General features: G+C 43.8%; 1 protein-coding gene across 1 annotated transcript in view; it reads right to left on the minus strand.

Annotated features, from left to right (window-relative positions):
* Window positions 1-13,559, minus strand: part of PDIA6 (protein disulfide isomerase family A member 6) — a 30,405-nt gene extending 16,846 nt beyond the window's left edge. The window contains exons 1-4 of the mRNA XM_053590029.1: window positions 13,441-13,559; window positions 4,807-4,948; window positions 548-605; window positions 6-132 (exon numbers count right to left, since the gene is read on the minus strand). Coding sequence (XP_053446004.1) covers window positions 6-132; window positions 548-605; window positions 4,807-4,948; window positions 13,441-13,459 — 346 coding nt within the window. The 5' untranslated portion in view covers window positions 13,460-13,559. The remainder of the gene's footprint in view (window positions 1-5; window positions 133-547; window positions 606-4,806; window positions 4,949-13,440) is intronic.
* Window positions 13,560-24,746: the final 11,187 nt, after the last annotated feature.

Raw genomic sequence — 24,746 nt, forward strand, 5'->3', positions numbered from 1 at the left:
CTTACCCTGGTAATCTTCTGGTCGGTTTTTGTTAGATCCAAAAATCTTGATAGTAGGAAATCCCTGAACACCGTACTGACCTCCTAGGGACTGATGCTTATCCACGTCAACTGCACCGACTTTCACAACATCCTGTGGGAATACAACATTTTCTTTCAACTAGGGCAGATTCCACAAGAACCCACCAACTGCTTCATATAGACTCAGAGGCAAGGTAGCAGAGCAGGATGAAGCTGGCAGACAGAGTCAACAGGACTTTAGCCTTGACTAACAGAACTGAATCTTAAGTAGATGTATGGGTGAAATGTCAGTCAGCCCAGGCAGGAAACTCTGCAGCTCACAGAACTACCAGGGCTGAGAGTAATTATGTCATTTATCTGGGAAACCAAATGAACAAAAACAGAAAACATAAAAATTAAAATGTGTACCATCCTCTTGTTCTCTACATGATTTGGCAGCATTTTGAACCGACTTCCTGCTGGACCCTAAACCCATCTGCATACTCACGTAACACACGCAGGTGAACGTGGACGTCTCAGAAACTTACTTTTAGTGCAGTTGCTGCTTTCTTCCATTCTGGTGTTAACCTTTGGCAGTGACCACACCTTTTTGGGGGAAGAAAATCACAAATAAGATAATAAAGCCTTTGATCTTCAATTCAAGGAATTAAAAAGTTCAGTTAATAAAATAATACCTATCAAAAGTTTTCTGAGTGAAATGACTGGGGATGGGGGCTTACAAAGAGGACAAGCACCAATGAAATGGTGACTTGCGGGGCTCACCATTTTATTACTTACAGCAATCATTTTCATATCATCCTCATAAAAAAAGCTTCCAATTCACCACTCAATTAAATCATGAAGAGTTTAAATAATCTCCATTACTTGTAACTCTATACCTGAATGGGGCCTTTACAATTTATCTGGTCCAGTGTGCCTCAATGTGTGGAGTTGTAAGGCTAGGAAAAATGCAGATTCTTGAGCCCTATAAACTCAAAGTTCCTACAGAAGGAACCTACATTTTAGCAAGTTCTACCAGTGACTTTTAAATCCATTAAGTTTTGATATTCCCTGATCTAGTCCAACCTATGCATTTTTCAGAAGCGGCACCTGGCCTGGATCTCCCGTGCCTATGTCTCAATTCTCTCTGCCTCTCACGAACTGCTGCTAGAGTTAAAATGCATACATAAAGCCAAGTTAGTGAGCCCAACAAGCTGACAAGCACATGATGTGACCCCACAAGATGGTGATGTGAGGGAGTGAGAGGGGTGGAGGAGGAGAAGGGAGGGGAGGGGAGGGAAGGGGAAAGAAGACAAGAACACAAGAAAAGACAATCTTGGTTGGGCACTGTAGCTCATGCCTATAATGCCAGCACTCTGGGATGCTGAGGCTGAGGGATCGCCTAAGCTCACGAGTTCACAACCAGCCTGAGCTAGAGCAATACCCCATTTCTAAAAACAGCCAGGCGTTGTGGCAGGTGCCTGTAGTCCCAGCTACTTGAGAGGCTGAGGCAAGAGGATCACTTGAGCCCAAGATTCTGAGGTTGCTGTGAGCTATGATGCCACAGCACTCAACCAAGTATGACAAAGTGAGACTCTGTCTCAAAAAAAAAAAGACAATCTTAACCTTATAAATATATTTAGAAAATACTGTGAAACCCAACACAGAAACCTGCTTCTAAAAGGTTATATGCACAAAAACCTGTTAAGCTTTTACCATTTATCAAGATAAATAACTATACCATTCATTTTCATCACTATGTTAACATCCATGGTATGCAGATACCATAGTTTATTTATCTATAAGTGATTTGAAGCTTTTTAAACGAAGTGAATTCTCTTCTAATTAGGTCTCTAAGGGCTTAATGAGCAAATGCCATGTGCCAGGACCATGATGAAACTTTTTATAAAGGATTTCATTTAATCAGCATAAAGCTTAAGGCAGGACCTATTGTTATTTTCACCTTTCAGATGATGAAATGAATGCTGAGAAGAAATTTACACACAAACATAGCCATCCAGTGTTAGAGCTGTCTGACCAGTTTTTGATTCTAAGCACCACACTGATGATCATTATGTAGCATCACCTTCCACAGAAGCCTAAACTCAACCCTAATATTTAAGTCAGGATGTTTCAGGGCAATGTCCTCAGATGTTGGCTCTGCATACTTATATATAGTATATTTCGTTGCTTAAGTGAGATACTTAGAAATCTACGAGTCAAAGTGTCACAGGGTTTTGTGCCTCCATAATTTCAACTTATGTAAGAAGGAAGATTCAAATCAGACAATGTCAGAACACACATTCCCTTCAATGTCAATGTTAGGCAATTTTACCTGCAGATAGACCAAAGTGCCATGTAAATATAAACACAGAGTAGGTTCTAACTCTGGATTCTTCACCATTCCAGGTTCCCAAAGGGATGGTGTACAAAAACTCAAGGGTTCTATGAGCTAGGATGGGGGAAAAATTCTCTATTTTCACTAACCTGAAACTGAAATTAAGAGTCTCCTTCAATTATTCATACTTGGTAAGTCACGAATAAAATCACAGCTATTTTCATATCACTGCAGGTGCTTCAGGAACACTGTCTGCACCTACCACTATTCAGAATTATAGCAGGTGTCAGACCTGCTGCTGGATCTTGGTCCAGCGTGAATGCCCTAATCCAAAAGCTAAACACTCCTTAATTTCAAACTTTCTGAGCGCTGACATGACACTTGAAGGAAAATGCTCATCAGATCATTTCAGATATGAGGTTAGGGATGCTCTACTGGTAGGTAAAATGCAAACATTACAAAATCCTAAATATTTGACATCTGAAACATTTCTGGTCCTAAGCATTCCAGGTAAGAGATTTACTGTATTTACTGTACATTACCATATCAAAATTTATTTTAACCTTCTGATAACCATATTTCATCCTTTGTGATCTTGTATGCTTTATTTTAAAAAGTAAAATCTTTTATTCTAAGAAAGAATTCAAGGCCTTCACCAGGCTGCCAGAAGAATCCAAGCACAAAGAGGCAAAAACAATTATGATCCACATACTGCACATTTACTAATATAATTGAGCTAACTCATACAGAGTTAGCATTTGGATTTAACAAACAAAAAACACAGGTCTTTAAAAAATAGTCAAGACATTAAGGTGAATGGGATCCACAATGTGCAGCATAAACTTTAGAAATAGAGGGTTTTAGGCTGGGCATGACAGCTCACACCTGCTATCCCAGCACTGTGGGAGGCTGAGGCAGTAGGATCGGTTGAGCTCAGAAGTTTGAGTCTGCAGTGAGCTAAGATCATGCCAGTGTACTTCTCTAGCCTGGGTGACACAGCTTGGTATGTAACAAAAGGAGAGGGTACCTCAATTTGCTACACCAAACATTAGATGACTAGTGTTTAGTTTCCAAAACTCAGTTTCATGGTCTTCCAAAGAATAAAATTAAAGCAATAAAGGAAAAACTCTCATCAGGACACCCTAAAATGAACCCATTCAGGTTACAAGAATCTGGGAGAATTTCATTTACTATCCCTACTTAAGGCACGGTTCACACTTAAAAGGACCCCTGTGGATTTCATATTGTCACATATCACATCTTCACAGACAGATAGTCACTGGGGTTTGGTTGTCCTCTCAGGACACTGTAGCCTGCTTGTTCACAGCAGAAGCAGCCCCATGTACATCTTGCAAAGTTAACAAGGATTTATCTATTTGGTGGCTTTACTTTTTGTTTTTTTTTTTTTTGAGACAGTCTCACTATGTCACCCTTGTTAGAGTGTCATGCAACTCACAGCAACCTCCAGCTCTTAGGCTTAAGTGATTCTCTTGCCTCAGCCTCCCAAGTAGCTGGGACTATAGGCACCCACAACTCCTGGCTACTTTTTGGTTGTAGTTGTCGTTGTTTGGCAGGCCCGGGCTGGATTCGAACCCACCAGCTCCAGTATGTGGCTGGTGCCCCAGCCACTGAGCCAAGTGGTTTTTTTTTTTCTTTACTTGCACTAAATGCATCAACTACACAAATAATTGGTTCAATACACGTATTTTGACTATATATGGGTATAATTTTGCGCTATTAATTTCAACAGTGATTATCTCTTTACCCCACAAGGGTTTTTCCAGCAATGGATATTAGGCAAGAGAAGAATTTTAAAGTTAAACCATATTTTCTAATTATTACTTCAGGAAACAATCTTCTCCAAGAACCTAAATGGAGTCAGACACGGTTCTTCCATTTCCTTTGCTCAAGATTCTTTATTAGTTTCTTTTCCATCTCCATCACCTCATCAAAGGACAGATCTTAAAATTATAAGGCTTTTGTCTTTCTTGCAACATTAGCTATTTCAAACATTAAAAAAAAAGACAACTCTTTCTGACCTTTAACAGACTAGATACTGTGTGGAATCTCCCATTTTCCTCTCCTCTACTTCTTTTTTTTTCGTAGAGACAGAGTTTGTTGCCCTCAGTAGAGTGCCGTAGTGTCACAGCTCACAGCAACCTCCAGCTCTTGGGCTTAGGCGAGTCTCTTGCTTCAGCCTTCCGAGTACCTGGGACTACTGGCATCTACCACAACATCCAGCTATTTTTTTGTTGCAGTTTGGCCAGGGCCGGGTTTGAACCCGCCACCCTCCACATACGGAGCTGGCACCCTACTCACTGAGCCACAAGCACTGCCCCTCCTCTACCTCTTTTAAACAATCAGTAAGCGAGATAAACTAGATGACGTAGCAAAATCAGATTTTTATAGAGCATTTCCCCAATTTTAGAAAGCACTACAAATAATCTACAACTATTTTATAATACTTACCATGGAGCATAGAATTCTACAAGCCACAAACTATCACTCTGAATAACTTCTCGGTTGAAATTTGATGGTGTTAATTCAATTACATCATCACTAGAAGAATATAGACCATTTACTGCAAGAAAGAAGGTACAGCTCACCAGACCTACAACAACAACAAAAACACGTCATTTACAGCACTGTTCACGCTTCGTTAGCAAACTTTGGTCAACTGGAGTCCCCTTTAACTGACCAGGGCCTTTCCCACATTAGAACTGCCAGGCCCCCCGTCCCTACTGGAATTTAATTCCTACTGGTGCAGCTGAGCAAGGGACTAGACCTTCTCAACCTTCCTAATGCCATGACCCTTTAATATAGTTCCTCATGTTGTGGTGACCCCCAACCATAAAATGATTTTCGTTGCTACTTCATAACTGTAATTTTGCTACTGTTAGGAATCGTAATGTAAATATCTGATATTAGGCGACCCCTGTGAAAGGACTGTTTGACCCCCAAGGGGTCGTGACCCATAGGTTGAGAACCACTGGAATAGACCGTCCCCACTTCCATGTCCTATATTGCACTGGAAAAAGACTTCACCATTGTTCTTAGTGGCTTTCACGTATTAACGCCCTTATTCTTTACAACCACCATCTGAAGCAGTACTAGTATTACCCATTTGTTGGGTAACTTGGAGGTTACCTCTAGCTGTGGAACCCTGGTTTCTCCACATAGTATTTATTCCTCATGTTATTCAGCTGTAATATTAGAACATATCTTTATGAAAACACTTTTGAAGGAAAAAATACACATTTGTCTCCTCTACTATTTAATTGTGACTCTCTGAAGGACAATGATTGTTTTCATAAAAATTTTTAATTTCCCACAGTCTAGCAGTTAGGATAAAAAATAGATATTTTAATTTCTCCTAACACTTAGCCATCAGAAAGAATTTTCATGTGAACAATGTTATAAAGGAAGGATACAGAATCTGTTGTATTACTATCATTACAGTTTAGCCACACTGTGGATCAAGTGTATTTTTGTTGGCTACTCTGGGAACTTAAACGGAATTTATAATAGTAATAAAAGAAAACAAATTCTAAACTAGTATCTTAAGGACCCCAAAGTATTAGCAATACTATCAAAATGTCACCTCCTTTAAAATTTATACATAGTCGTGTGCTGCATAACAATGTTTCCCTCAAGGAAGGATTGCATATATGACAGCGGTCGTAAGACAATAGTGGAGCTGAAAAACTCTTATCTGCCTAGTGATGTCCTGATTATCCTCAGACCTAACATGTATGTTTGTGTCTTAGTTTTTAACAATAAAGTTCAAAAGGCAAAAAACAAACAAAAAAACCCCAAAACCTTAAAAAATGCTTACAGAAGGGCGGTGCCTGTGGCTCAAAAGGAGTAGGGCACTGGCCCCATATACCGGAGGTGGCGGGTTCAAACCCAGCCCCGGCCAAAAACTGCAAAACAAAATACCTTACAGAATAAGGATATAAAGAAAACATTTTTGTACAGCTGTACACTGGGTTTGTTTTAAGCTAAGTGTTATTATAAAAGAGTCAAAAAAGGCCGTGCACAGTGGTTCACGTCTGTAATCCTAGCACTCTGGGAGGCTGAGGTGGGTGGACTGCCTGAGCTCACAAGACCAGCTTGAGCCAGGGCAAGACCCCGTCTCTAAAAAAAATAGACAGGCGGGTGGCGCCTGTGGCTCAGTCAGTAGGGTGCCGGCCCCATATACCGAGGGTGGCAGGTTCAAACCCGGCCCCGGCCAAACTGCAACCAAAAAAATAGCCGGGCGTTGTGGCGCACGCCTGTAGTCCCAGCTACTCGGGAGGCTGAGGCAAGAGAATCGCTTAAGCCCAGGAGTTGGAGGTTGCTGTGAGCCGTGTGAGGCCACGGCACTCTACCGAGGGCCATAAAGTGAGACTCTGTCTCTACAAAAAAAAAAAAAAAAATAGACAGGCGTTGTGGTGGGCACCTATAGTCCCAGCTACTTGGGAGGCTGAGGCAAGAGAACCACTTGAGCCCAAGAGTTTCAGGATGCTGTGAGCTATGATGCCACAGCACTCGATCTAGGGTGACCAAGTGAGACTCTGTCTCAAAAACATATAATAAATAATAATAAAAGAGTCAAAAATAATCAACAAATTTATAAAGTAAAAGTTTACAGTAAAGTTTATTACTGAAATTAAAAAAACATTTAGTGTAACCTAAGTGTACAGTGTTTATAATGTCTATAACAGGGTGCGGTAATGGCCTAGGCCTTCACATTCACTCTCCACTCACTGACTCACCCAGAGCAGCTTCTAGTCCTGCAGGCTCCATTCATGGTACTGTAGTACCATTTTTTTATCTTTTATCATATTTTTACTGCACCTTTTCCATGTTTAAATACAGTAACAGGCTGTACAGATTTATAAAAGCCTGGGACCAACAGCCTATGCCTGGAGCCTATACCATATAGCGTAGGTACACAGTAGGTTATGCCACCTAGGTTTGCGTTAAGTACACTACATATTTGCACAATGACAAAACTGCCTAATTTCTCTGAATGCATCCCCATTAACTGACACGTGACTACAGATATAAAATATTGTTTCCTAATCACCTCCAGAACAGTGGTAAATTATGGAATATCCCTGGATTGTTCTTAACTTTAACAGGAATGTTTTCTCATTTGCATCATGCTCACTTTGGGACTAAAACAGACATATTTATGATGTTAAAGAAATTTCTATCCCTGTCTCTTCAGCATCTCTGAAGATGATCATATAATTTATTTTCATCTGTTGATGTAGCAAATAACAGTAGAAGCTTTGGGCTCGGCGCCTGTGGCTTAAGCGCTGGCAGGTTCGAATCCAGCCCGGGCCCGCCAAACAACAATGACGGCTGCAACCAAAAAACAGCCAGGCATTGTAGTGGGTGCCTGTAGTCCTAGCTACTTGGGAGGTAGAGGCAGGAGACTCGCTTGAGCCCAGGAGTTGCAGGTTGCTGTGAGCTGTGATGCTACGGCACTCTGCCTAGGGCGACAGCTTGAGGCTCTGTCTCAAAAAAGAAAGAAACAGTAGAACCTTTGTAAGTTGAGTACTGTAAGGGACTGTAACAAACTGGTCAACATAAGGAACTAGGCCTACTGTACTGATCTGTTCATGTGTTACATGTTCAGTCTATGAAAATTAGGTATATTTAAGGAAGTGGTTGGTGTAGGGAGTTAGGTGGACAGCTGTCTAAGTGAGACTGGCCTGTCTTTTAAAGTAGTATGTGTATATATGCCATCTTAGTCACATTTTCGTATGTTTATTTCATAAAGAGAAGCTTTATGAAAACCCCCAAGACATTAAAAAAGGCTTATAAAATAAGGATAATCTGCATTATCCTGTTATCCTTATAGAATGAGGATAACAGGCGCTCGGCGCCTGTAGCACCATGGTTATGGCACAGGCCACATACACCCAGGCTGGGGAGTTCGCCTGGCCCAGACCAGCTAAACAACAATGACAACTGCAACAAGAAAATAGCTGGGCATTGTGGCAAGCGCCTGTAGTCCCAGCTACTTGGGAGGCTTATAAAGGGAATCGCTTAAGCCCAAGAGTTTGAGGTTGCTGTGAGCTGTGACACAGAGAAACTCTGTCTCAAAAAAAAGAAATAACCCAATGGTAAACTTCTTCTGGAAGGAGTATACACCCATGTTAACCCTTCTATTGCTAAATTTCCATCATATAGCACTTTCAATTTTCAAATCACTCTCGAATACATTAGACCACTTAATTATTCATTACTAACTAGAAAGCAGGAATTATCTCCATTTTGTAAACATGGAAACAAAAGCAAAAAAAGACCAACAGCAGTTATTGCTAAGTTTTTCCCATTAAAATATACATATATATTTTAAATTTATTTATTATTAAATCATAGCTGTGTACATTAATGCGATCATGGGGCACCATACACTGGTTTTATATACCATCTGACATATTTTCATCACACTGGTTAGCATAGTCTTCCTGGCATTTTCTTAGTTATTGTGTTAAGACATTTATATTCTACATTTAGTAAGTTTTTATATTGTCTTTTTAATGCTTAAAATAAAATGGCTTGGTATGCCACAGGCATGACTAAATGATTACATTATTCAAGACTCATACTCTGTTTAAATTACAGATATGGCTAATACCAAAATAAAACTGTGGACTTTACTAAAGGGTTATTATGCAGGGGTACAGAGGCTGTCCCAGGTTATGAACAAAATTCTGTAGGTTTCTTCTTAAGTTGAACATGTATGTAAGTTGGAACAGTTACATTTATTTACCTACTACCTGTAAGAGCTTCCAGAAGTGCAGGTTGTACATCAGTTGGATGTTTGTAACTCTGGAACTTACTGAAATAGCCTCTACTGACAAAGTGTGAGTTGTATACAGCCAGATGTTTATAACTCAGGGCCCACCTATAATCAGATTTGCTATCTAGAATGAGTCTTCTGGCTGCAATGTGGACAGTGGATGGAGAATTATCAGGAGAGTGGTGTCACATAAACAAAGCCATTGGGAGATGAAGGAGGAAGGACCGAAAACTGTCTACTGGATTTGATGTAGCCAAAGTCACTGGGAGCCCTGGCAGTTGTGGGGCAATAGAGAAAATAAGCAGCATCCAGTCTGCAGAGGTTTAAAGAAAGCAGGAGGGGACATGTTGGAAAGAATAAAGGTATCTCCCTAAACAAGTTTCATTATATAGAGAGGGAACAATGTGGGGTACAAAGAAGGTTTGTTTTTAAAGATGGGAGGGATCTGAGCATGAAAGGAAGACTTAAGAGTGGGAAGGGCTAAAGATACAGTACGGGGAAAATACGAACCAAATGCCCAGAGTAAGCAGGAGAGGGAACCCAGGGTAGCGATGGAGTAGCCTTTGATAGGACGATCTTTTCTACTTCAAGAGGTGAGAAAAGGTGAGCGAGATCAGGGTCAGATCCACCCAAAGGAGACTGTTTCTGATAACTGCTGTCTGCATGGTAGCCACTGCCCACACGCAGCCACCTCAAACTGAGAAGTGCTCTAAGTATAAAAAGCCCACTGACCTTTGAAGACTCAAAGGTAGAGGGAAAAATGTAAACTAATATCATCAATATTTTGATAAAAATATATTAAAAATAATTTCACCTACTTTGTTTTGCTTTTTATTTTTTTGAGACAGAGTCTCACTTTGTCGCCCTCAGTAGAGTGTGGGGCATCACAGCTCACAGCAACCTGAAACTCTTGGGCTGAAGTGATTCTCTTGCCTCAGCCTCACTCTTGCTCAAGTGTCTCACTCTTCCTCAGGCTGGTCTCGAACTCTTGAACTTAAGCAATCCAACTGCCTTTGCCTTCCAGAGGGCTAGGATTACAGGTGTGAGCCAAGGCACTTTTGCCTTTTTAAATGTAGCTACTAGGACATTTAAAATTACATATAAAGTTTGGGTTACATATCTATAGGATAGTGTTACTCAGTAATCTTTTCATTGCTGCAGAAAAGGTTAAGTAGATCAAGAACATAGGCAGAGATAGTCCTAATACCAAGTAAGTTTTAAAGATTAGTTGTAGATAATTCCCTATGGAGATCTATACTCCTTTTAAAAGTTTATCTTTTTTATAAAATTAATTATGAATTGGCTATCTGTTGAAGTCAACGAACTTATACTGTGAAATCTTCAAAAATGGAAAAACAGGCTGGGCACAGTGGCTCCCGCCTATAAGTCCAGCACTCTGGGAGGCCAAAGTGGGTGGACTGCCTGAGCGCACAGGTTAGAGACTAGCCTGAACCAGAGCAAGACCTGTCTCTAAAAACAGCCGAGCCTTGTGGTGGGCACCTGTAGTCTCAGCTACTCGGGTGGCTGAGGCAAGGGGACTGCTTGAGCCCAAGAGTTTGAGGCTGCTGTGAACTGTGATGCTACAGCACTCTACTGAGGGCTACCAAGTGAGACTCTGTCTCAAAAAAAAAAAAAAAAAAAAAAAAAAATTAAAAATGGAAAAGTAGAAAAGCTATACATTACTCTAAATTATGGATTACTTACTATACCCAATGTAACCATTTTTGATGTCTGAATCATGCTATAAATCCACTACTGACTGAATTTTGGTTTTATAAAAATTTTTACAATTAACAGCCCAGTGCTAAAAATTCTTATATTTCCCCCCTCCCTTCCAATGAATATAATTGTTTCCTCAAGAGAAATTCTTACAAGAGGGATCAAGAGTATGGCTAGCATTTTGAAGTACTTGTCTAACCACTCTTCAGAAATTAATTTTCTTTTTTCTCTTTTTTGAGACAGAGACTTGTTCTGTTGCCTGGGCGCGAGAGCAGTGTCTTCATAATAACTCACAGCAACATCTGGCTTGTAGGCTCAATTGATCCACTTGCCTCAGCTTCCCAAGTAGTTGGAACTATAGGTATGCACCATCATGCCCAGCTAATTTTTATATATATTTTTTGTAAAGACCACGTATCTGTAAGTTGCCCACGCTGGCCTCGAATTCCTGACCTCAAGTGACTCTCCCACCTCAGCCTCCCAAAGTGGTAGTACAGGGATGAGCTACTGCACCCAGCCAGAAACCAGGATCTTTACCTTTTTTTTTTTGGTAAAACAAAACTAAAAATAACACTTAAATGACTTTGTGTACTACTCATTGTTCTAAACATTTTTATATATTAAATCTTTAACAACCTATGAGATATGTATTATGGCCCATTTTATAGACCAGGTAAAGAACAGATAACTTGCCTAAGGTCAGATAGGCAATTATGTTAACAGATAGGTAACATAATTAGAAAGAGACAGAACATGATCATGCAAACCAAGCTTCCACCCAAAGGATTGGCAGATGCAGTGGTGTACTCCCAGGAAGTGTCACTGGTAGGCTGTGTCAGAAGTATTAGGTACACTCATTTCTCTTGCCAATCAGAAACAGCAATAAAGACTCCTCTTTCAGGTGTTACAAGCAGGCTGAAGCCACCAAAGGGGGAAACCAAGGTTTTTCACCTCAGCAATGTGCTTCCTTTACATACAAAGATGGTCCTTATTACTGACACTCAGTATAACGTGGACTAGGGTTATTTTTTTCCCCTAGTAATGGACTTTTCATGTCTTACTTTGCCTATTCTCTCAAGAGTCTCCCTTCCTGATACATGGCTACTCAATGAAAATGTCTTCATGATTAAGATTTGAGACCTACGTTCTTTAAAATGCAGTGTGCCTAGAAGAGTTAGAAGGAAATCAAACATTACTACTGAGAAAAAGACCAAAGTGTAAATTCTGATGGCACAAAAATAGCTAACACCTACCTCCCCTCCAAACCCTCAAGGTGGGAAAAAAAAATCTTGGGCTCATTTAAGATGACAAAGTAGGTCAATGTTGCCCAATAATGTTCCATTTCTAAAATTCATATCACCATTCCACTCAGTGATAATGAGCACTGCCGGGAAGTGGGAACGTCCGGGTGTCAAAAATCTAAGTGAGCAGATGGTTTTGCCATCTGTGGCTTTCCATTCTCCCACAGGAGTCAAGGATGTTATAAATTCACATCAGTAGCATCTCTGTCCCACACCTACTAGCGAGAGTACACGGTCCCACAGCAGTCATCTAGAAACTAAGAAGTTTCCCAAGAAGGCTGATATTTATTGCCATAACAAGTTAACTGGTGATAGAATCAATCACAAACTCTTTCAGAGCCTAGTCTGAACTCACTCACCAGTAGCCAGAGACTTAAAATCTTTTCCCCTCATCTATTCTCTCCACCATTACACATCAAACATTTATATTTTATTTACTCTTTAGACATACACTAATTCAGCAATACTCAGAACAACCCTATGGTGTACTACTATCCACCTCTAAAATAATGAACTCTGTTGAAAAAGCACTGGTACAGAATGGCTGAGTAACTTGGTTCGGGTCACACCGCTAGCAAAAGAGGGGACGGGAGGGCTGAGACTCAACACCCCACCCCAGCCTGGATCCAGAGCTGCGGTTAACGACTGTTTGAGCCTCTTGGCTGTGACTAAGGTAACCCAGGGAAGAAACGGGACCCTCAAGCTCGCCCACTAGTCTCTAAAACATAATTTCTAAGAGATGAGATTTCATTCCGTTTTTAAGGAGTTCGTTTACATGTAAGTGCTCTTGCGTCGCTAAGACCAGCTCTTGGAAGGCACTGTTTCCTTTCCATAGCAACTACGGGTCCTTATTTCAGCACTAAGTTCCAATGTTTTCGTTTTTAAAAGTAGAAGGGGGTGGAAGAAACCGCGCGAGGAGCTCGGAACCCGTCCCCACGCACTCGAGTTTGAGAAGAGGCCCAGAACAAGGTCCCTTCTGGCTTCCCCCAGGATACCCTCCACACCCGGGATCCAGCGAAGGGATTCGCCGCTCCCCTCGCCTCGCTCCCAGCCTCCCTCTCCTCAGACGCTGCGCCCGGGCTAGAGCCACGAGGCTCCGGCCCGCAGAGCTGTCCACGCTAAGGGCCCTCCCCGCCCTACGTCCCGCGTCCGAGCGGGGCACCGCACTCCCTGACATGGGCTCCCCGGCGCACCGCGGGCCAGGCCCGTTCGCGGCGGCCTCCCACCAACGCTGGGGCCTTCGGGGTCCCCGGCCGCTTCCCGCTGCAGGCCCGCACCTACCGAGCCCCAAGCGAGCCATGCCGACCGCCGGACCTCGCGCCGTCCCCGTAGCCTCTGCTATGCCGTGCGCCGCGCCCCCGCGCCCACGTCCCGCCCTCCGCCGGTCCAGCAGGCGGCGCGGCTGCTGTGCGGGGGCGGGCCGGAAGGCGTTCGCTGCGCCGTGGCCGCAGCTCATTGGTCCCAGAGGGCTTCCCTCACTCGCATAGCCAATGAGAAGCGGCCGGGTAGAGGTTACCGGTTTGGTTTTTTTTCGCGGGGGCGGTGGCGAGCGGCGGAAGGAGGGGCTTGCTGGGGGGCGGGACTTTCCAGGCCTACGCTTCTGTCCCCTTCGGTCCCGGGTACTGTGTTAGACTCTCAGTACTTCTTGGCTTGGTAGAGGCCAGTGCTGGGGTGTCTCGTCTTAGTTCCTTAGTCTTCCCCCTGCCCGCCTTTCTTCTGACGTGCCCGCCCCAGCCCTTACTCACCTATTGTCCCCCCATCCTCACTCCTCAGGAGAATAATTCTCTTTGGGCCCCTCAGTGCATCTACGACCCTGTTAGTAATTCCTCATGTGCCCACACTAATATTTCATTAGAACATAAACACATACTATACATAACATAATTCGACGAGTATTTATTTTGTTGAATTACTTTTACAGTTTCTGCGCCCAGGGCACTTGACTGCAAAGCCTTTCAAGTGTATCACCTCTTTCTTTGAAGAACCCAAGGGACTTAAGTTACAGGGCTCCTCACTACCAGGCTGCCACTACCTACGTCTTGGGGGGAAAAAGTCTAGCAATGCGTTTATGTGGGCATGTATTTTGTAAAATTTGCAAAAGCAAAATCTTTTAGGCATAGCAAGTTAAGACCACTGTATCTTGTTGCTCTGATTTCCTCTCCTGTGTCAGGAGTGGACGCGAATGTTTGGTTTTTGTAGTAGTGATTTCTTGGTACCGTAGTGTTTTAACGCATAAAACAGCTCTGACTCTGGTTTAAGCATTCATGGACACAAGGTCTCCAGGAGTGGTGGGGGCTGGCAGGTGGGCTTCCTGGAGGAAGGGGCACTACAGCTACATCTGGAAAATTTGTTAGGCAAACCAGCTTTAGGGGCCCCTGTGATTTCAGAGGGGCCTATCCTATAAGTCACGTGCCAGTTTTGACTTACTTTAGGCCGGCTGCTTGTCTTGGGATGGAACTTCTTAGCTTTTGTGCCTCGGGCAGCTCCTGCTGTAGGTGAAGAGGCATTTGGGAAGTTGTTTGCGGGTCAGAGCAAAGGACAGCCACAGTGAAGAGACAGTTCAGCCAGGCCTGTCTGCTCTTCCTGGAGGATGCTTGACGTACAATGGCAAGTTTGTTTCTCTGACCCCTTCCCTGTGCTTTACATACTTTCTCCCTTAAATATTCCCCTGTTGCTGATCAAATTAAGATGAGGTCCTTTTCCTCTGTCCTAGAAAGGGAGGTTCTTTTCTTCCCAGGATGTAGGAATTTAATTCCTCTCACCCCCTCATTGAGGGCCCCCTCATTTCTTTCCAAGCCAAATTAGCCAAGTTAGTGTTACTTCATGTTAAACAGTATTCATCTCAAATACTTCCATTCCCTGAAAGAAAAATAATGATGCATCCTATGACAAGTGTTCTTTTGCTTGTGTATTAAGGCCACATATTCAGCTTTGTTGATATGTTATGGGCAAGGAAATAGGTATTTGCATTGGAAGACCTGTTTTCCATGGGCCACAGACATCACAGTATCCACCATGCATTAATGGATGGAATTTGCCCACCCCAGCCTCTCTAGGCCTGCTGTGTCAGGACAGCAGTAGTGCTCAGAACAGAATCTTTTAATGGGGTAGCCCACACTTCCTGTGTCTTTCATGACCTGTGTGGTCTGTGCACCAATCTGCCCCATAAATGATCCTCTTGCAGAAACATGGACAAGATCATAACTCCCTGGAAAATATTCTAGGGCATGGGCTGTTCTGGGCTGTGGTATGAATGTGTAGCTTCATAGGACGTTCTGCTCCCTAATGTGCACTACGCACACAGAATATGCACCAGGATAAGTGTCATTTTTTTCATGAAAACAAGATGCATAATGGTTTTTTTGTTTTTTTTTTGACTTGGTTTGTTGTGTTTTGAGACAGAGTCTCACTCTATTGCCCTGGATAGAGTGCAGTGGCATCATGGCTCACAGCAATTTCAAACCCCTGGGCTCAAATGATCCTTTTGCCTCACTCAGCCTCTTGAGTAGCTGGGTCTATAAAGGCGCCAGCCACAACACCTGGCTAATTTTTCTATTTTTAGTAGAGATGAGGTCTTGGTCTTAACTCAGGCTGGTCTGGAACTCCTAAGTTCAAGCCATCCACCCACCTTGGCCTCCCAGAGTACTACGATTATGGACGTGAACCACCTTGTCTGAATGAAAAATGTATAATGTTAAAAAGAAAACTTTAGCTGAATTAAACTTAATACAGTTTAATTGAGGAGAGAACAATTCTCAAATTGGGCAGCCCCCCAAGCCAGAAGAGGTTCAAAAAGACTCCCCAGTTGCTGCATGGCTGGAGAGGATTTATAGACAGAAAAAGGAAAATGGTGTAGAGAAAACGGAAGTGAGGTACAGAAATAGCCAATTGGTTACAGCTCTGCATTTGCCTATAACTGTTTGAGCAGTTGACCACCTGTGATTGGTCTAAACTCTACACCTGGTACAAAAGTTGCAGCCTGTTTATACATCCAGTTAGTTGCAGCTCACAATGTATGCAGAAACCTTTAGGCAGAACTTAAAATATGTAAAGAGGCAGACTTAGGCTAAACTTAACTGAACAATATTAACAACCTAATGAGGCCAATCCTGTCCCAGCCACAGTCACTGTCCCCGGGGAGCACAGTCAGCAGAGAGGCACACCACACTGCAGTGTTCCTCATGTTCCAAGAAAGAGAAGGCCTGGGTAAAATGAAGACTGGAAGAATAGCTTCTTTTTTTGTTTCTTCATTGTGGCAAAATGCATGTAAGATTTACCATTTTACACACTTTTGTTGTTGGGGGGAGTCGTTTTCAGTAAAAGCTGGAAAACCTAGATAGGTTTTAAAAGAATTGTAGCACTCACCTATTTTTACAATGTATAATTCAGTGTCATTAAATAAATTCACAAGGTTGTACAATCGCCACCACCATTCATCTCCAGAACTTTCTCTCCACCCCAACAAGAAGCTCTGTACTCGTTAGGCAATACCTCCCTATACCTCCCTACTCCTCGCTCCCAGAATTCCCTTGGCAACCTCTATTCAACTTTCAGTCTTTATGAATTTGGCTAACCAGGTCCTTGATATAAGTGGAATCATATTTGTCTTTTTATGTCTGGCTTATTACACATAGCATAATGCACATATGTTAACATACACGTTTTCGTGGTCCACCCATGTTGTAACAGGTATCAGAGTTCCATTTTTTCCTAAGGTTGAATAATAGACCACATTTTGTTTATCCATTCATCTGTTGATGGACACTTGCATTGTTTCCATCTTTAGGCTATTGTTAATAAATGCTGCAATGAACATTGGGTGGACATGTATCTGAGTCTCTGCTTTCAATTCCTTTGGGTACATACCTAGGCTTGGAATTGCTGGTCAAACGGTAACTCTATGTTTAATTTTGGGGGGAACAACCAAGCTGGTTTCCAGCAGCTGCTCCATTTTATATTGCTACCAGCAATACATGAGCATTATAATTTTTGCACATCCCCACAAACACTTGTTATTTTCCTTTTTTTTTTTATCATAGCCATCCTAATGGGTATGAAGTGAAAAATACTCTGAGCTGAATTTGGAAGTATGCACAGAGCCAGTCAGGCAAAGGATGGGAAGGGAAGATTCCTTTGGAAAAGATAGCAGGATCTGCAAAGGCAGGCAAGCCTGAGAGTTCTGGGGACTTCAGGGAGAATGGAGAAGTGAGCATGCCAGGGGGAAGGCTGGAGTGCCAGACAGATGCCAGATATGGAGGACTATAGAGGTTTCCAGGCAGTTCAACTCTCCCGAGAGTAGCAGGGTCCCAGGATGGGAGCAGCAGGTTAACTTGGAAGAAAGTGTGTGGGGTCTGCAAACAGCTTGGGCAGAAATTCTGAGCTTCCTCATCAACAGTGTGTCCCCCTTAGCAAGTTACTCAACTTTCAAGCTTCAGTCCCCTCAGCTGTCAGCAGAGACACAACTGTATTTTGTCACGTGATGCTACGAGGTTTCAGTGAGGCAATCCATGACAATCACTTCACACAGCATCTGGCCCGGGACGTGGGCTCTCTGAATGTCAGCCATTGTTATGAAGGAGTATTGATGGTCATCCTAGTAAAATTATAATATAATAGCACATTCATTTGGGGAACACTTACTGAGCATGGCAAGGCATCAGCTGCCATCTAGCCAACAAGGATGCAAAGGTACGCTGAGCCTCTCTGCTCAGTGAGCTGAGCCATTGCAGGAGCCCCTGAACAAGGAGCCATATTGGATGCTGGAGACGGGGAAACTGGCTCAGAGTCTGTAGGAGATCATAGAAATTTTCTGCCCAATGACTAGTGTCCTCATAAGAGGAGGAAAAGACACTAGGGATGCATGTGCGCAGAGAAAAGGCCACGTGAGGGCACAGCAAGGAGGCGGCTGTCTGCGAGCCAAGGAGAGAGGCCTCAGGAGAAAGCAATCTGCCGACATCTTGATCTTGGACTTCCAGTTCCTAGAACTATGAGAAAATAAAGTTCTATTGTGTAAGCCACTTTGCCTGTGGTATTTTGTCATGTTGCCTTTTCCTAAAGTTGAATAAAAGACCACATTTTGTTTATCCATTCATCTGTGGATGGACACTCGGATTGTTTCCACCTTTAGACTATTGTTAATAATGGTGCCATGAACATTGAGTCATGCCACCTGCTAGGGTCTAGCAGCCCTAGAAAGCTAATGTAATCCCTACTAGTTGAACTCATGTATCCTGCTCAGTCCAATTAATGTGAGTAGAGGCGAGGCCTGTAACTTCCAAGCAGAAGATTTAAGAGGACGCTTATGGCTGTGCTGTTGTGCTGTGGGCTCCTCCCACTTCGACACTGAGGACAGCAATGTTCCTGATAGCAGCTGCTCTATCAGCTGGGTCTCTGAGTGAAGCTGGTGTTGGGTGGAGCTAAAGGCAGGCAGCTGTGATAGACCCAGTAGCATGAATGAGAAATAAACCCATGTTGCTATAAACCACTGGGATTAGTTTAGTTACTGCAAGGCAATATAGCCCATTTTGACAAGTTTAGAATCTAAGCTTCGTGGCTGGGATCTTGAGAAAGTTTCTCTCTTTTTCAAGCCTCAGTTTCCTTATGTATAAAAAGGGGCATGTTGGCTCAGCACCCGTAGCTCAGCGAGAGGTCTCCGGCCACATGCACCAAGGCTAGCGGGTTCTAGCCCGGCTTGGGCCTGCTAAACAACAATGACAACTGCAACCAAAAAATAGCCTGGTGTTGTGGCTGTACCTGTAGTCCCAGCTACTTGGGAGGCTGAGGCAAGAGAATTGCTTAAGCCCAAGAGCTGGAGGTTGCTGTGAGCTGTGAGCTGTGACACCACGACACCCTACCAAGGGCAACATAGTGAGACTCTGCCTCAAAAAAGAAAAAAAGGGAGGGGGCATTTTAATTCCCTGAGTAATTCCTTCACTCAGCTGTATTTCCTGAGCACCCACTGTGTGTGCACTCTGTGCTAGGCCCCCAGGACAGCTGAAACAGCAAGGCACAATCCTTGCCCTCGCAGACTTTCTAAGACACAAGGAAATGAAAAAATAAATGATTACAAACTGTGATCATTACTGTGAATGGGACCTCGAAGATATCTATCTCAACCCCCTGAATTTGGGGATATATTGCATTATGGCAAAGGGGAATTCAGCTGGCAGATGGAGTTAAGGATTTCTGATCAGCGGACCCCAATTATCCTGGATTGTTGCTATGGGCCTTATAATCACCAGGGTCCCTGACAGTAAAAGAGAAAGGCCGGAGGGCGAGAGTAGAGAGATGGCAGCTGGAGGGGGACTCACCCTGATTCTGCTGGCTCTGAAGATGAGGAGGGGACATGAGGCAGGAATGTGGATGCATCTAGAAGCTGGAGACTGAGGGACTCCACACCACTGCTTCCAGAAGGAAAGCAACCCTGCCAGCACCTTGATTGTAGCCCAACAAGACTCATGTGGGACTTCTCACCTATAGAACTATAAGATAAATTTGCATTGTTTTAAGCAGCTACATGTGTGGTGATTTGTTACAACACCCCTGAGAAAGTAAACTGCTAGGGCGGCGCCTGTGGCTCAGCGGGTAGGGCGCCGGTCCCATATGCCGGAGGTGGCAGGTTCAAACCCAGCCCCGGCCAAAAAAAAAGAAAGTAAACTGCTAAAAAGGAGGAAAAAAAGGGTCGCAACAAAGAATATGGGGGTGAGGGAGGTGCGGGTGTTGGAGGGTGAGGACAGAGGCCTCTGAACACCCGAAACAGGCAGAGCCATGAAGCAGAGACAGGATGGGTCAAGAGGCTTTTGTGGAGATTTACAAGGTTAAGGAACCGCTGGGCGTCATGCTTGATGCGTGGGAAGCGTTAAATGTGTAACTGTAATTGTAAGATCTGCACATAGTTTTTCTTTTTCTTTTTGTAGAGACAGAGTCTCACTTTATCGCCCTCGGGAGAGTGCTGTGGTGTCACACAGCTCACAGCAACCTCCAATTCCTGGGCTTAAGCGATTCTCTTGCCTCAGCCTCCCAAGTAGCTGGGACTACAGGCGCCCTCCACACTGTCCGGCTATTTTTTTGTTGCAGTTTGGCCGGGGCCGGGTTTGAACCCGCCACCCTCAGTATATAGGGCCGGCACCCTACCCACTGAGCCACAGGCACCGCCCAGATCTGCACGTAGTTTTAAGAAAAAATACAGCAACTGTGCGAAAAGGCCATGCCTCTCAGGCCTTCATGCCTTTGTCCATGCTGTGCCCAGGGTTTAGGGTGCCTTTCTCCTTTGTCCCTGTTGGGTGGAATCCAGTGGTGGTGTGAGGGGTGACAAGGACAGATGGCATTCCAGTTCCTTTCCCAAGGGCTTTCATGTCACTCACTTCTGAGCAAATGTAATGACCTTGTGAAGGTCCTCTGGAGTTGCTTGCTATAGGCCGGACAGGCCTGCCTCTGTCTCCTGTTGGGCAGATGGGATGCAACAGGAGGCTGGGGGTCAACGGCAAGGGCAGTAGCTGCACCAAAGTCACTTCACATGGGGATCTGAAAAAATAAGGGACTAAGAGAGGCCTTATAGTTTATTCCTTGACACCCACACTCCCACATAAAAAAATTCCTGAGGGAGTACATGCAAAGTTATATCACTCATCATCATCATTATTAATTATGTGATAGGAAATGGGAGTTTGAGTTACTAATTCTGTTCATTGTCCTACAAAAAAAAAAAAAATCAAGGTTTGTGGGCTGTTCTTTCCTCCTCTTTAAACCATCTGGCTTATTCTTTTCTGGTTGGTGATCAAGGCCTTGAGGGAAGAACAGGAAGAATAGTCTGTTAAATTTCAGAAAACTTTTTTGTTATCCTTTCTGTCTTTTGCAGGAACAATGGCTGGGAGCTGGTGTTCGATGGGCCCAGCTTGCAGCCAAGGCCCATGGGACCTTCTGACATCGTCTTGCTGACTCATTCTTATTTACTGAGGATCCAAAGAGCCCTAAGCACTATGTGCCCAAAATGCTAGAATTCAAGGAAACTTTGGTCATGTAAAATGTTTTCCTCTTCTGTTCCTCAAATCCAACGTTTTGCTAAAAACAAACAAACAAACAAAAAACAACAGAACAAACAGCGAGGTTTCTGTCTTTCCAGCTCAGTGTGGCTGTTTGACTGGTTACCATTGACCACTACAGGGCTGCGCAGGATTCACCAGCCACCGAGCGCTTTCACACTTCTGTGCCTTGTTCTCAAGTCTGTCCCCACCCTGAGCACCCAACTTGTGCCTCCCACTCCATGGACCCCTTCCATATCAGATCTCCTGAGTTACTTGTTTACCCTGTGATCTTACAGAACCTTCCATACATACCTTTATTGTAGTTTTTTATTTGCCTGCCTCCCCCATTGGACTGTGAGCTCCTACTGGCAGAGAACTTCTCTTTTATTTATTTATTTATTTATTTGTTTATTTTGTAGAGACAGAGTTTCACTTTATTGCCCTCGGTAGAGTGCCGTGGCGTCACACAGCTCACAGCAACCTCCAACTCCTGGGCTTAGGTGATTCTCCTGCCTCAGCCTCCCGAGTAGCTGGGACTACAGGCGCCCGCCACAACGCCCAGCTATTTTTTGGTTGCAGTTTGGCCGGGGCTGGGTTTGAACCCGCCACCCTCAGTATATGGGGCCTGCGCCCTGCTCACTGAACCACAGGCGCCGCCCCAGAGAACTTCTCTTAATCATCTTTGTAACCCTGTGCCTGAAATCAGTATATTTTCAGTGAATACTTCTCAAAGGAAGGAAGGAAGGAATAAGTAAACAGTTGACCCTTTCACTCTTTACATGTGTAGCCAAAGCTGCCTTTATACTTTTGCTTTTAGCTTCAAAGCCTACTTGACCATATAGGTTGAGTGCAATGACATCATCACAGCTCACTGAGACTTCAACCTCCTGGGCTCCATTGATCCTCCTCTCTCAGCCTCCTGAGTACCTGAAATTATGTGTATGTGACACCATATCCTGCTAATTTTTCTGCTTGTAGTAGAGATGGGGTCTTCCTTTTGCTCGGTCTGGTCTTGAACTCCTGAGCTCAAGTGATCTACCTGCCTCGGCCTCCCAGAGTGCTAGGGTTACAGACATGAGTCACCATGCCCAGCCCCAAACTATGTTTTTTATATTTCTTTTGTGCTCTCACAGCATCTAGGACACAATAGACCTTGGATCCATATCTATTGAGGGAAGAACCACCATGTCTAGTGCTGGAGACTAGGCGATTCCTTTGACATAGTTTAACATAACCTTTTGTTTTGAGGGCCACCTATTGAATGACTCCAGGCCTGGGATTTGCATGTAGTTTTTTCTCTCTTTGAATTTAATGAGTTTACATCAAAAAATTAGATGGTCATTTTACATTTAAGGAATAAAAATCTTCAAAAAAGTACAAAGTGAAAGAATTTTATTGCCGTTTACACTTCTTTTTGCTATAATTTAACAAAAATTCATCTCATCATAACTTACTGCAGTTTGCAAATGCATTTGCAGCACCCATTACAATCAGGAAACTAAAAACTTTTTTTTGAGTCAGTCTTACTTTGTCACCCCCAGGTAGAGTGCCCTGGTGTCATAGCACACAGCAACCTCTAACTCTTGAGCTCAAGCAATTCTCCTGCCTTAGCCTCCTAAGTAGCTGGGACTATAGGCGTCCGCCAGACTGCCCGGCTATTTTTAAAGATGGGGTCTCTCTCTTGCTCAGGCTGATCTTGAACCTGTGAGCTCAGACTATCCATCCACCTTGGTCCCCCAAAGTGCTAGGATTACAGGTGTCCCAAGCCCAGACCAGGAAACTAAATTTAAGGAAATACACTATTAATAGTGGCCCTCAGCAATCTGATTTACTTTCCATTAAAAACTCTATAGTATATAAGCAATATATAACAATGTTACTTAACCACCTTTTGTCACAAGAATCACCACGAAATTTTCTGGAAATAAGTTCACATAAGAATTAAGTATTTAGGCTTGGAGCCCATAACTCAGTGGTTAGGGCTCCAGCCACATGCACCAGGGCTAGTGGGTTTGAACCTGGCCCCAACCTGCTAAAGAACAATGACAACAACCAAAAAATAGCCAGCTGTTGTTGCGGGTACCTGTAGTCCTACCTGCGTGGAATGCTGAGGCAAAGAGAATCCCGTACGCCCAAGAGATTGAGGTTGCTGTGAGCTGTGACGCAAGAGCACTCTACCAATGGGCAACAAAGTGAGACTCGGTCTCAAAAAAAAAAAATGAAAGAAGAAGAAGAATTAAATATTTAAAAGGTGAAATGTTCCTTATTTTAACTTTAGCAAGGTCCTTTCTTTTACATTGTTAAGAAATGCTTAAGGGGGCACCTGTGGCTCAAGCAGCTAAAGCGCCAGCCACATACACCTGAGCTGGCAGGTTTGAATCCAGCCTGGGCTTGCCAAACAACAATGATGGCTGTAGCCAAAAAATAGCACGGCATTGTGGCAGGCACCTGTAGTCCCAGCTACTTGGGAGGCGGAGGCAGGAGAATCACTTGAGCCTAGGAGTTGGAGATTGCTAAGAGCTGTGATGCCATGGCACTCTACCCAGGGTGACAGCTTGAGGCTCTGTCTCAACAAAAAAAAGAAAGAAAGAAAAAATGAAATGCTTAATAGGGCGGCGCCTGAGGGTGGGTAGGGCACCGGCCCCATATACTGAGGGTGGTGCGTTCGACCCCGGCTCCAGCCTAACTGTAACACAAAATAGCCGGGCGTCGTGGTGGGTGCCCGTAGAACCAGCTACTCGGGAGGCTGAGGCAAGAGAATCACCTAAGCCCAAGAGCTGGAGGTTGCTGTGAGCTGTGATGTCACACATTCTACTGAGGGTGACAAAGGGAGACTGTCTCTTAAAAAAAAAAATGCTTTAGGCTTGGTGCCTGTGGCTCAAGCAGCTAAGGTGCCAGCCACATACACCTGAGCTGGTGGGTTCGAGTCCAGCCCAGGCCCGCCAAACAACAATGATGGCTGCAACCAAAAAATAGGCGGGCATTGTGGCAGGTCCCTTGTAGTCCCAGCTACTAGGGAGGCTGAGGCAGGAGAATTGCTTGAGCCCAGGAGTTGGAGGTTGCTGTGAGCTGTGATATCACAGCACTCTCCCCAGGCGACTGCTTGAGGCTCTGTCTCAAAAAAAAAAAAAAAATGCTTTAATAGTTTTAAGCAAAAGCTGTTAGACGCTAGAGAGCTAAAACTGTACTCCTGAGTTCAAGCTTACAGCTCAGTCTTTTGAAAGTAGGTCTCAATAAAATAGCCTCCCTCCCATCCCCCTGCCCCAAATCTTACATTGTTTCTTTTCTTTCTTTCTTTTCTTCTTTTTTTTTTTTTAGAGACAGAGTCTCACTTTATCGCCCTTGGTGGAGTGCAGTGAAATCACAGCTCACAGCAACCTCCAGCTCCTGGGCTTAGGCGATTCTCTTGCCTCAGCCTCCCGAGTAGCTAAGACTACAGGAGCCCGCCACAACGCCCGGCTATCTTGTATTGTTTCTTACAAAACTTTGGTTTGCTGAAATATATCCAGGCAGACAGTAAAGCCCAACTAATGACTTTGGGTTTTAAAAATAGAAGGCAATTAA

Source organism: Nycticebus coucang, chromosome 4 (genome assembly GCF_027406575.1).
Source record: "Nycticebus coucang isolate mNycCou1 chromosome 4, mNycCou1.pri, whole genome shotgun sequence".
Classification (NCBI taxonomy): domain Eukaryota; kingdom Metazoa; phylum Chordata; class Mammalia; order Primates; family Lorisidae; genus Nycticebus; species Nycticebus coucang.